A 13,122-nucleotide genomic window follows, 5' to 3' on the forward strand; every position below is an offset into this window, starting at 1 on the left:
GCTACCGTGTGTGGGCAGTATCTCGCTTTATCGCATTGGACGCCGTGATAAGGAAACTCACCTGCAAATAAACAAAAAAGAGGGAGAATAAATTTCAGATTAGATAAGATAATAATAATAATACATTGAAATGGCGGTTTGCATATGTATATGAAAACAATTTATGATCCACCTACTAACAGAATTTCCACTGATTTGTGTAACTGCCTGGCGGGTGGGTTTGCCGTAAAGGGAAACAGGAAAAAACAGGGAAATTTATCAGGTAAATATATTATGAAGATGCCATCACGTCTAGAGTTTAATTTAAAACACAAAGATGGAGATTTTTTTCAGGAATTTCTTGGAAGTTTCTTCTCCCTATTCATACTATACCTTCCAAGAGCTTAAGTATAAAAGTAAATTGAACCCGTAACCACTTTTACACTTTTACTCAAGCACCCAAGCACCTCAATCAACAGACAACGTTTTCAACGATTTCTTGCCACATTTCAGCGTTGTTTGTGGGACTTCTATTTTTAAGAATATTTAGAATATAAGATTTCAGTCTTGCCCCATGCCCCACACACTGCCAAACTGCTGCTGCTTCTCGCTTGTTTATTTCTGGAGTAGCCGAATGACTTTTCCGGAGTCGCGGCAACCCGTGGGGGGAGGGGAACATAAACAAAGACCAAGATGATGCCACAAAACAGGGAGAGGGAAAAGACACCCGCAGGGTTCATGACCTTTTTGGGCAGATATACACACATACATATATTCTACGTATAAATTGAATATTTCGTTACATCCTGTTAAATGTGTTCCCTTCGTTGCATTTCGTTTCTTGCAATTAATTTTTCGTTATACAAAAATTCTATTCGAGCAATTTCCAATCGCTAATCATTATCCAAATTGTGTAAACATAAACAATAAATAACGCTAGAACACAAAAATGGGAAAAACGCTGCATTCCATCAAATGTTAAACATTCTGTTTTTATTTCAAAGTACAAAATACAGGCCCGTGCGATGGCCGTGTGCCGTCAGCTGCCTGCTAGCCCCATAGTAAAGTTTGGCTATTGGAAAAATCATTTGTTGCCTTATGGCATTCCGGTGAAAGTTGCAGTTTGGTGCCGTTTTTGGATCAGTCGGACGGACCGGACCGGACCGGACCGGCAATGGCTATGGATATGTGGCTATCGCTGCTTATGTCATGTTTATAATATTCGTTTTCAAGCACAGCCCCCACAGCACCATAATTAGCCAAAACAAAAAAAATAACACATACAATAACTCGATTTGGTCCATATTTATTAAACGAATGTTGAGCGATCATAATACCTCATAGGCACTATAGGGTTAAAGAGGCTGATGGCAGAGAGATAGAGAGAGAGAGAGAGAGAGCAAATGGAAGCTTGCTTCCTGTAAGAGAGCAAGCAACTGTAAACTTGAGAGAGAGCTAGAAGGAATGCAGTGGGAGAGAGAGAGATCGCGTATGCTGGATAGGAATATCCCGTTAGAGAGCGCACCGGGTCGCAGGTAGAATATCCCCATCTACCCAAAGGGGAGGGAGTGTGTGGGAGAGTAAAGCTCTCACGTGATATTCCCATACCCACCGAAATGCAAGAAATCTTCAGCTCCAAGAATTCCTCACATAATTAAACTCAAATTTCGAAAGCTCAAAACATTTCTATTACATTAAGTAAATATTTATTTGCCATGTTTAGCATGTGCGAGTATGTGTACCTTTGAATGGGTCATGGTCTTGCCTGCCTCTCACTTTAAGTCGCATAATCAATTGCGCTCTCCCACTCTCCCTCCCTCTCTCCCTCTCTCTCTCTCTGTATGTCACTCTATCAACCGAAAATGATTTACGTGTAGGAACGAGCATTAGCTTACACCAACACAACAGCGTCGTAATTATTTTTATATATAGCGTAATATGCGCTTGATTTGACCAACATTGAAGTGTGGCCGAAAACAACTCGTTTTGAAACAAAAGCCCAAAGCTGCCGCCAGCCTTTTTCTTTTCCCTTTTTTTTGTGTGTTTTTGCTTTGCACCCACCCGGTACCCAGTCTTTGCCTTGAATGGGATTTATTATAATAATAAATGTACACAGTCGTACGTACGTACGAGTAAACTTTGTATTTGTGATGTGCCTGTGGCATCTGTGGGTAGTTTTAGCCTGTTGGATTTGGGGCTTTGTTGAGTGTGCAACTTGTTCTTAACACCTTTTTCATTTCTTTCTTCCTTTTGGTTTTTTTTTCTCTCTTTGTTGTTGTTGTTTCTTTCGCGCCCACGTTTTTTGTTTATTTTTAGTCATGCCGCTGCGGGGCACTCGTCAATCTCTTCTTCGTTTTTCGTTTTCCTTTTCTTTTGCTGTTAATTTATTTATTTTTTGATTTTTTTTGTGTTGTCTTCTTTTCTTTACACTTTTGTTATGGCCTGTCTCCGCCCCAAGTGTCGCTTTGTATGACAATTTATATGTTGGTGTGTGGTGTGTGGGTTTGTCCTCTTCTAGTGCGTGGAAAACCGGAAAATCCTACGTATAAACCTTAACTGTGGGCCAGAAAATGCAAGTGCACCCCACACCCCGTATCTGCTGTGTGATGTTGTGGCATATGCCAATGACATTCGAGTTGTTGCCATGGCTGATAAGGCACAAGTCGTCCTTGGACATCGTTCGATGATGATGCCACAAAGGGGAGAGACAGCGACAAAACATAGTGGAGTCAGGGCTCAAAAGATGCGGAGGCGAAGAGAGAGGGAAAAGGTAGAGCTAACCTGCAAGTCGTGTGGGCAGTTTTGGTATTTAATAAAAAAAAACAAAGGCCTTGCAGGCATAGAAATTGTCATTAAATAAAAGTGAATTAAATACACATCAAGTCGAAAATATTCCAGTAGATCAAATGCAATTTGTAATGGGTAATTTTGCACTGCTTTGCACTGCTTGCTGAGAGCTAAACAATTCCACGGAATAGCAAAGTGCCAGTCATGCGCGTAAATCGATCAAATGACACATTCCAGTGGAATCACTATCCAATGATTGATTGATTGAATGAATGATTGCACCAAGCCATTTCAACAATTGAATTTGTTTATGCCCGTGGCAAGTGCAAACGTTTTATTTAATTGCAAATCGAAACCACGCTGAATTCAATGGAAATCTCTGATTGCACCCTCGCCACATTAGATCGATCGTACAGGATAACCATTTAAAGCGAAACATGAGTTTCCAGCACAGACACAATTAATTTATTCGCCTACAGTGGACCTGCCTGCCACATCATTGACATGAGCGGAGAGCGAGAGATCCGACCCAGTGCCAGTGCCAGCGCCTGGGCGTCCATATAAAATGAACATTTAACCCAAATACGCATACGACCGGCATACAGTGTAAACGTGGCCAACGCAGCACGACATTAAAAAACATTTATGGCATATATCAAAGGCAGCCACTAAAAACTGCCAAAAATGAAAAACAATTCAAGCCAAAGGCAACAGGCAACAGGCAAAAGAGACAAAACGCAAACGCAAAAAGCCAATCAAAACTAAAGACAAAAGCAAAATGCAGCACTCCCCCACACACACAGCAGAACCTCACAGAGGGGCAGGCAGGGAGGGGGGCACAAAATGTGAACAGATGATGGCAAATGCCACAATTAGGTGCCCATTGGGGTGTGGCATTTGTTAAATTTTATGAAATACGAAATACTTTCAATCGAAACGATTGAAAGAGACCAAGCTGCAGGCGAATGGACGAGTGCGTTTGCCAAAAATAGCGCAAAATTGAAACGGCTGTTGTGAAGGCGCCCCCGTAAAGAAATCTAAAGCCAAAATGCCATCACACAAACACACACACAGACAGAGAGTGAGTCTGAGATACTCGAAGAGATACAAAGATACAGTGGCAGACAGCAGACAGTCGGACAGGTTAAAGCAAGAAGACGTGACACATGCTGGCAGCCAAGATTCATTCATTCATGCTGCAAAAAGCAAATACGCGTCGTCGCCTCTTGCTAAACCCTTTCCTCCCCCCTCACAATTGCAGCCATCGAAGCGCGTTGAAAAAGTCACAAAGTGAAGATACCAAAGATTGAGCACACTCGAGCTGCAAATTTACTTGCTAAAAAATCGACTTAGTTCTGCGTCTCAGATGGTAGTTAAGCGCGTTTAATCCACTGAAGGTGTTAGTTTGTGCCTTTCACTTATGGATAATTTGTACAGCAAGGTTCACTGCAAATTCCAGAGTATTCCCAACTTCCATTCTCCATATCCGTAGGGTTCTTCTAACCCATTTGCATGTGCTTCAACGGCATTTCTATTTTGTATCTTTTCCATCTCTTGGCTTACATTTATTTTCCACTTTTTGCCATCTGCTTTTTGCGCGCATTACGCTGCTGTTAATTGTCTCGTATCAATGACACACTGGAGAATAGATGGCAAGAAGTAGAGAAAGAAGCAGCAACATAAAACCGACAAGATTAAGATACAATCTGTATCTGTGTGTCTTTTGTTGTTTGTTTCTGTTTTCTTACGTTCGATGCATATTGTGTTTGATTAAAAACAGAATGAAGAAAATAATGTTTGTTTTCTCCATCTCTCTCGCAGAGTAGCTAAGTAATAAAAGGGGAATTTTCATGTGTGCCAGCGCACCATTCTCCAATCCCCAAGAGATAATACCCAGAGCTAATTAATTCCCATTCTCTTCATTTAAATGTTTACCTGTTCAACACCTTTAGTTTTATTTACTTCAAATATTAAATAAACCTTGGAGCAAGCGAAAGGTAACTTTAGGATGAGCAAATGCAGGAAATCGTTGCCTGGAATTTGTACATTTTGTTAATTAAATACCTCCCGAAATGTGCTAAATAGTTGGAATACTTTTTCTTCCATTTTCATTAGTTTTCCAAAGCGCAAACAAAGTTTTGCAGACCCAAAATGTTTTTCTAAGGGCGAGGCTTGGCCCGCATTTCACACGCCCCGGAGTCGAGATCTCTCCCTCTCTATTTCCCTCGCTGCCTTGAGGTCTTTGGAGGTCTTTAGGTACAATTGAAAAATTAAATTGATTGCCGATATCCAATCGAATGGCGAATGCAATACTTCAGGCTGCAATAAAATTGATTCACTTTCAAGTGGCAGGCAGTCAGGCAGTCAGGCAGGCAGGCAGCATCCCAACCAACCATATATGTATTTCTAAAGAGTTTTAAGTTCGAGTTTGAAGTCAGAGATGGAAGAGATACAGTCCGACCATATGGCGGCGGGCACACTGAAAGCCCCCGCAACTTCAAAGGCCACACAATCCCACAATGTTGCCTCTTTGTGTGCGCGTCTCTCAAGTGTGGTGGCAGTCGGTCTGCTACCCTCTCCTCTGCCTGCTCCGCGTTATCAAATTGTTCAATTTGTGCAGCTTGTCGACTACTGTGTGTGAGTGCCCCTGTGCCGGTGCCAGTGCCAGTGCCTGTGCCTGTGCCTATGCCTGTGCCGCCTGGTGCCATATTAAAGCAATTGTCTAATGCCACATGGCTGGCTGGCGGCTGCTGGTAGTCGCGTGCCCCAGTCAGAAGGGGAGACAACGGCAGTCTAGGGGCACTCCAAAAATGTTTCAAAGTTTTTCTGTTGCGTGAGGCAGAGGCAGGAGGCACGGGCAGAAATATGAGACTCATGCGAAAATATATATATTTTAATTACGCGCTTCTTTGTTTCACATTTTTCGAATGCTATTTTTGTCAAAAATTAAATTCCTCCTCCAGCTATTGCCACATACACATTTGTGGCACGCTTGGCTATCAAATAACATGCTGCCGCCAAATGACGCAATATTCAAGTTGCAAAAGCATTTACAAGGAAAATAAATAATTGCTAATTGAAGGCTGCACAAAAAAAGGCTGCGGTAACTGCAGGTTGGGGCTCATTAATCTGGATTCTCGGATCTAGTCTTGGCTTTATCGACCTTTCAAGGTAATAAAATAAAGCCCAAAAGATAAATTAAGGCGCTAAGAAAAATGCAAACGAGAAGGAAAATCGTTTCTCAATGTTTCAGCTGCGGAAAATATTTTTCTGCTGCTTTTTTTTTGAGCCTTTTGGTCTGTCTTCTGATACAAACTGCCATCGATTTGCAGATGATTTCCCATCTAAATCTCTCTCAATTTTGTAATGCTTAGATAATAATTCCCCACAATCAAGATCCACTTTCCATGACAAATTCATTTGACCAAAACGAAAGCCAATTCAAAAAGCCAGCAGCAAACTTTCGCCTCATCAACGTACAAAACATATGGAGGGATCCAGCCCAATCGGTCGATCAACGATCAACGATCAACGATCAATGCCCTTTACATGCAACAAAATGCAATGGGAATTGCAACTGCCACTGAGAGAGTCATATTAGTTTTGGTATTGTGTCGATGGCTTCATTTGGTTTTGGTTTAGGCTTTGGTCAACTTCCGCGGTGGTCGTATGCTTGATTGCATTTATACGAACAGATACAAAGAGAGAAAGAGCCAACCCAACCAAGCGACCCAACCAACCCATCCAAACGGCCAATAAAACAAATAACACAAATCAAAACAAAACCAAACGACGTACGATCGCTGGCTGCTCGTTGACAAAAGATTTTAATTGAATTTGAAAACGCAATGAGACGTGGAATCGCTTTTGGATTTGAATGATTTCGTTTGGTCGGTTGGAGGAGGACACTTTCGAGGGTGCGGGTGCGGGTGCGCTGGTTGCTTCTGCGCTATAAACAGCAGCTGTCCGTGCCTACGCGTTCCGCATAACAATTGTCAACAAATTTATGATCACGTCAGTTAGGAGGAGTAGGAGGAGCGAAAATTGATGGAACCTGAGGTAGTGGTGGCAAATTTCAAATTAAAATGCTGAAGCGATGGGCAACTCCATGGAGCGATAAATAAATATATGCTATCGATAATGCATGACTGTAAACGATTATTTCGATAATTTTTCAATCAGTTTGTTTTTTTTTATGTATTTTAATTGCTTTTTCCATGCCATATGCCAGAATAAACCTTGAACATGGCCCATAAACAGCCTCTAAACAGAATGCAAAGATTGGCAATCGAAATCGTTAACAACTCTGGGATAAACCTAATCGATCGTTAAGTTGAATGCTTTCGGAAGCGCTGATGATCGATCATCAAATGTAACTTTTGTAATGAGAGAGGAATGGATGGGCAGCTGTCCCATGGCCAAAGGTTCAAGTAATTTGTTTGCATTTTGGCATCGCGCTGCTTGTTTGCATTCGACTCGATGGACCACCATTAGTGTCAACAAGCTGGCAAGCACTTTAAATACCAATTTGAATGATCAAATCCCCGCCCTTGCCGACCCTGCCACTTTGAATCACAGGAAAAACAACGCCCTAAAACGGTAGCATAGAGAAAATTCCAACGATGGAAAGGCCGACAAGCCATTTCGTTTTTCCAATAATCTAAATTTAGATGAAATGAAACACATTTCAAAATTTTCATGAAAAATGTCGGACATGGTGAGAAGAGAACGATTTCTTTTTCTTTTTTTTTGTTGTGTATCTGAGAAATGCCAAGATACAAACACAAGAATATATGTGTGTGTGTGTGTGTGTATGTGTGTCTATATATATACAGCAATATATAGCTGTATCTGTGTGCATGCTTATAGATATATTCCGCATGCGGGCGTACGAGTAATTTGATTTTTATTTTCCTGTAGCATGGGGATCGGTTAGCAATTCGAGAGAGATCCACCTCAGGCTCTATAGTAATTTACATATAATTTATTTCGGTCAGGTGTAGGTTGGGGCGTCGTCTCCTTTTTCATCAAAATATACATCATTCGCTATGAAGTGTATCAAAAAGATGGGTTGGCTTTTGTTTGCTATCTGGGGGTTCTTTTTTTAGCGGCAGTGTAAACAAACGTCATGCGGAAGATGGAAGAAAGATCTCTGGGCTCTCGGATCGGATCGGATCGGATCGTATAGTACGTGCAGTTATGCTTGGACTACGGCATCGCGTCGCCGGTAATCCGAGTGTGTGTGCTGCTGGCTTGACGTTTTCCACACAGTCCATCCAGTGTTTCCACAGTCTAGGCACACTTCAACTGTGCGAAATGCGACGACTATGAATAGGCCAACAGCGAAACAGAATACAGCAGCCAGCAGTCAGCACTCGTCCGGAGATACAGATACATATACAGATACAGATACAACTGCAGCAACAGATATACCAGAGGCTACAAACCGAAGAAACGTGCTCCAGCGGCGTGTGTCATAAAAGCTATCTAACAGATACAATACAAACGAATGCCAGCGCCCCGATCCCCTCTCTTTCGCTCTGTGCACTCGACTCGACCGCCGAAACTTATTCTTCGCCTTCGTTTGGGGCGGCGGCGTGAGTCAGAAAACCGAAAACCAAACAACACAGCAACACAAAATTTATGTCAGCAGTGCCAAAAGCGTCGAGCGGAATGAAGACGACGATACAAAAAAACGCGGCAAATAAACAGAAAAAGAGTAAAATGTAGAAAAGAATATCTACATATACAAAATGTACGTGGTTGTACAGTGCGTTTCTTGAATGACTGGCCATGGGTTTAATTGAAAGGAAAAATGTCAAAATTCGAAATTAAATTCTAAAATAATGTAATTTATCGATCAAAAATCGATTTTAATCATAAATTATTTATCGCAAAATCCTTTGGGGATATTATCGATTTGTAACAATGAATTCTGAGAAGATATTGCTTGAAATTGTTATCAAAAACTTATCCAAATTTATTTTATTATATATAAACTGACCGAACTGTTTTTATATGAATTTCGATGGTACTGTTCTAGAATATGATGCTAAAAATTCTTAAAGAAATGGGCGCTAGATGTGGGATTACAGTAGAAACACTCTCTCTTTCCAGCACATGTAGACGGGTTAAGAGCATGAGTTTTGTTTCTATTAAAACTATAATTTAGTTCCGCACTGTATCCACACGCACACTATTATCTATTCAAATGTAATCACAAGCTGTGCATATTAAATGAACAGACGCCCCAACAGGTAGTATTGCCCCACGGATGAGTATAGAACCCCAAAGAGGAACAAACCCAAAGCAAACATTGTTGCACACCCCCCACAACAACAACCACAATTGGAATATCTTCTCAGAAACCGCAACCTCAAACACCCGTCGGTCCTTAGGCTTTTGTTGTTGTTGTTATTGTTGGTTGTTTGCTGTGGCTGTGGCTGTGTTTCTGCCGCAGCTTGGGGTAAGGCAGGAACCTAATTAGATCTCTCGCAACCGAACAACAGCGCAAATATGTGTGTAAAAAAGTATATGCAAAATTATGTTAAGCAGCTTAAGAATTTGTCAGTTTTCAGACATTAAAGAGTTTCAGAATTTTGATATTTTTTAGATTTAATAAAATAAAAAATAAAACACTTTAAAGCAATTTAAGTTCCTGTCAATCTCTGCTTACAGTTCAAAATATGTATAAAATTCCCAAAATCCTTCTTGAACAATTTAAATGTAACAAATTTAAAGGAATGGCAAGTCACTATTTTTTTAAGGTTCTGCGGGACACACACATGTACACATATGAATGTAAAATATTTTTGCCTCGTTTTGACCCGCATGTTGTCGAAAACAAAACAGAGAAAACAACAAGCGACGACAGCAATTGAAAAGAGAAAGTTGCCAAATGAGGAAAACACAAAAAACTTCTAGCAGAGGTAACCCCCTAGAGGGAGAGGCAAAAGGCAGCCCCCCAGCAGAAGCAGAAGTTGAAAAGTTGAAAGCCGTCCAGTGTACAAGCTGTGGTCCCCAGAGCACGCCGAGTGCTATATTTTGGCAAGAGTGTGGCTTGTGGCTCACTCCCACTAAGCTGATAAGACAGCTAACCCCGAGAGACCATAGCACGGATTGCGGTACCCTGGTAATGCAAGGGTATGCTGTTTTTATGTGCAGCAGGCAGCACAAACGAATTTCAAGTGTGAGACTATTATGAAATATTTTTTAGGAATTTTAAGAATGGAATTATTACAACTTTTCTTCAAAGCCTTTACCTTTGCTTCCTTTAAAAGGTATTTATATTCCATTTAATTTCCCAAAATGCGTCTAACGGGTATAGCTTTAGTCCATAATATTACCTCGGAACATTCTTGTTTTAGTTTTAGTTTTTTTGTTGTTTCTTGAGTGATTTTTGTGTCTGGTGGTCGAACGAGTTTTACAAATTGTCAACGCTTTGCCTTTAGCAAATACAATTTGTTGAGAGGGAAACTAGTTTGCAGCTATGCGAATACATTAAAAGCAAAAACAAAATCGAAAACTCGGTATCTGTAGCTGTAGCTGTAGTGTAGTGTAGTTTGGTGTAGATCTGTGCAACATAATTTTGTCATTACCGTGCAGGCACATAGTACGGGCTCTATATGCATATGGGCAACAGATGTTGGGCAAACACACACACACACTCAGAGAGATAGTCGTACACTGATACACAAATACTTATAGAGCACTGCGAGATGCGACCAGGTAGTGGCTGGCAGACACACACACGCCCCAGCCTCGTTTCCCGTAAGTTGACTTTTTGTTGGTTTTCCCTCAAAAAGTGTGTTTGCCTTTGCCTTAAGGCTGGCTGGTATTCGGGCGTGGGCAGCGTCGGCGGCAGTGCTACACTTTTACCGCACTTCAATGTAGCCGAAACTCTTGAGTGGAGTATGATGATGATGCTGCCCCCCAGGGAGGGGACATGCAACGGAACATCTCTTCTCTCAGATCATGCGCGCTCTCTCTTTCTGTTGTGTACGAATGGCCAAGTCAACAAAGAATTCATAATAAGAACAACAAAAGCAAAAGGGGAACGCAACATAAGACATGAGTGGAGGCCAAAGACAGAACAAGAGAGAGAGAGAGAGAGAGAGAGAGAGAGAGAACGATACAGATTCCCAAAGGAGAGAAATTCAATGAGTGAGAGTCGCTCGCGAAGAGGCGCACAAAAAGGAAGTAACTAAAAATAACAAACAACCGCCGCTCTTCTGCTGTAAGGTGGAATGAACTCGAATGGTAAGGAGACAGACAGAAGATGGGCAGAGAAGAACAAAACGGAGAGTGGCAGACAGGTCTTTGACCAATTTAAGCCAGATCTCTAGTAGAGTAATCTAAACTGTTAAGGTTAACAGAGCAAAAGGAAGTTAGTTTTTCATTTTAAAATGTGTGGCATTAACCCCAAAATGTTACTTTCCTACAAGGCAAATTCTGCAACAGGCATATTCTCTCTGTGCTTACCTTCATCCAAAAGTCGCTCCACATGCGTAAAAACATTCGGGAATGCCGCCAACTGCTTGCGATCCTTCAGCAATTGGGCCAAATAGTCGGCAATGCTCTGTGTGCTCTGTTGCTGTTGTTGGGGCGTCAGATGGGGCACCACCACTTGCGGGGGCTGTTGCTGCTGCTGCTGCTGCTGTTGTTGTTGCTGCTGCTGTTGTTGTTGTTGCTGTGCGACGGCAGCGGCTGCTACGGCGGCGGCAGCGGCTGCTTGTTGCTGCAATTGCTGTTGCAGTTGCTGTTGCACAACGGCTTTGCTCTCACAAACACTCATTATGTTGCTGTGTTGGTGAATGTGTGTGTGAGTGAGTTTGTGGGGGGTGTAGGTGAGAGAAAGAGAGCAAACGAGTGAGAGAGAATGTTGCTCTGTAGATTTGTTTATTCTTTTGAAATGAAAACTGTTTACTCTTGAGAGATTCTTTTATTTCGTTGATTGTTCTCTGATTTCATTTACTTATTGCACAATTTGTTTAATTTTCTTTAACACGTTACTGCAAGAGAGAGACACAACGGGCAATGTGTTATTATTATGTATTTGCCGAAGAGAAAACGAAATGAAAACAACTCCACCCAAAATATTTCGGTTATTTTTTTGCCTTTGAGAAACAGTAACAGCAACGAGACGAAAAACTGCGTGAGCGATCAACACTCACAAAGCCAGGAGAGACAGATAGAGCGAGAAGACAGAAAATTCCTCAGCGCCGCCGCTGCAGATCGATCGTGTGTGCAAAGAGGCAGGCCAGAGTCACACACACACACACACACACTCTCTCGCAGGCAGCCAGACGGCGACAGAGAAGAGAGCGCAGTTAATATGATAGTGAGCGTGAGTGCGGCGGAGATGAATGAAAGCAGAATGTCAAAATATCTGCTAGCTCGCTCCCACTCACAGGCACGGCTGCTGCAGCCCCGCAGAGAGAGCAAATACAACAAAAAGGAAAATAATTTTAAATGCAAATTATTCTACACATTTTCCAGCGTATTTTAACAAATTTATGAAATTATTTAACACAACTGCAGGAATTCCAGTGCGACATTCGCTGGAATATATTCGAATTTTTGCAGAAATATGCACAGTTGCTGATTATGTTGATGGCAGGGCAGCAGCAGCGTTGCTGTTTGTCTGTTTTATCTCTTCGGTTTAGGGTTTGCCTTCATTTGGTTTTCACTGTAATACGCGTTGGAAATGTTCCAATATACACACTTCTTATGGTTTAAGCGAATGAGGATTCCTTTTCTAGTGATGATTTTTTATTATTCGAGTCGGAGAAGAACGAATGGGGATCGATCTCGGGGACTTTGCTTGAACGCGATTCCGTTTACCGTTTATTCCTACAGCTGAACCGAGCGCGAAGACAGAGAAAAAGAATCTGAATGCGAGGCATAAAGCGCGATAGCTCGACAGTGTGCGATCGTGCTGTGTGCTTGAGAGGGTGGCATTTGTTACATTCGCTCTCTATCGATCGCTCACTCGCATGACGTCACAAGTGTGGTTTTGAATACAAGGCGGTTTTCGATAATAATACTAGAAGTTGTAATGAGAGGGGAAGATAAAATTTATTAGAGGTTTAACTAATCATTTTTAAAGGGTCTTAGCAGTTTAAATGTATATTTCAATCCATTTTTTTAATTTTTTGTTTAAATATTTGTATATAGTGGTTGTAATTTTAGCTAACTTTTTTAATTTTTTCTCAACGTTTACTAATTTAAAATGTATTTTTTTCCTTATTAAATCCTTATTACAGCTAACACATTCCATAATAAAGTGTTTTAGTGAATCGGCCATACAACACCACACCAATCTGGCTTTTGTGACGTCACGCGCTCTCTTGTGTG

At 41.4% G+C, this 13,122-nt stretch overlaps 1 protein-coding gene across 7 annotated transcripts in view; it reads right to left on the reverse strand.

Annotated features, from left to right (window-relative positions):
• LOC117582740 (protein held out wings) overlaps positions 1 to 12,646 on the reverse strand; it is a 35,860-nt gene extending 23,214 nt beyond the window's left edge. For all 7 annotated transcript variants that reach the window (XM_034270674.1, XM_034270675.1, XM_034270677.1 and 4 more), the window contains exons 1-2: positions 12,491 to 12,646; positions 11,248 to 11,777 (exon numbers count right to left, since the gene is read on the reverse strand). In XM_034270674.1, coding sequence (XP_034126565.1) covers positions 11,248 to 11,560 — 313 coding nt within the window. In that variant the 5' untranslated portion in view covers positions 11,561 to 11,777; positions 12,491 to 12,646. The remainder of the gene's footprint in view (positions 1 to 11,247; positions 11,778 to 12,490) is intronic.
• Between the last annotated feature and the right edge of the window lie 476 nt (positions 12,647 to 13,122).

Source organism: Drosophila guanche, unplaced genomic scaffold, assembly GCF_900245975.1.
Source record: "Drosophila guanche unplaced genomic scaffold, DGUA_6, whole genome shotgun sequence".
Lineage (NCBI taxonomy): Eukaryota > Metazoa > Arthropoda > Insecta > Diptera > Drosophilidae > Drosophila > Drosophila guanche.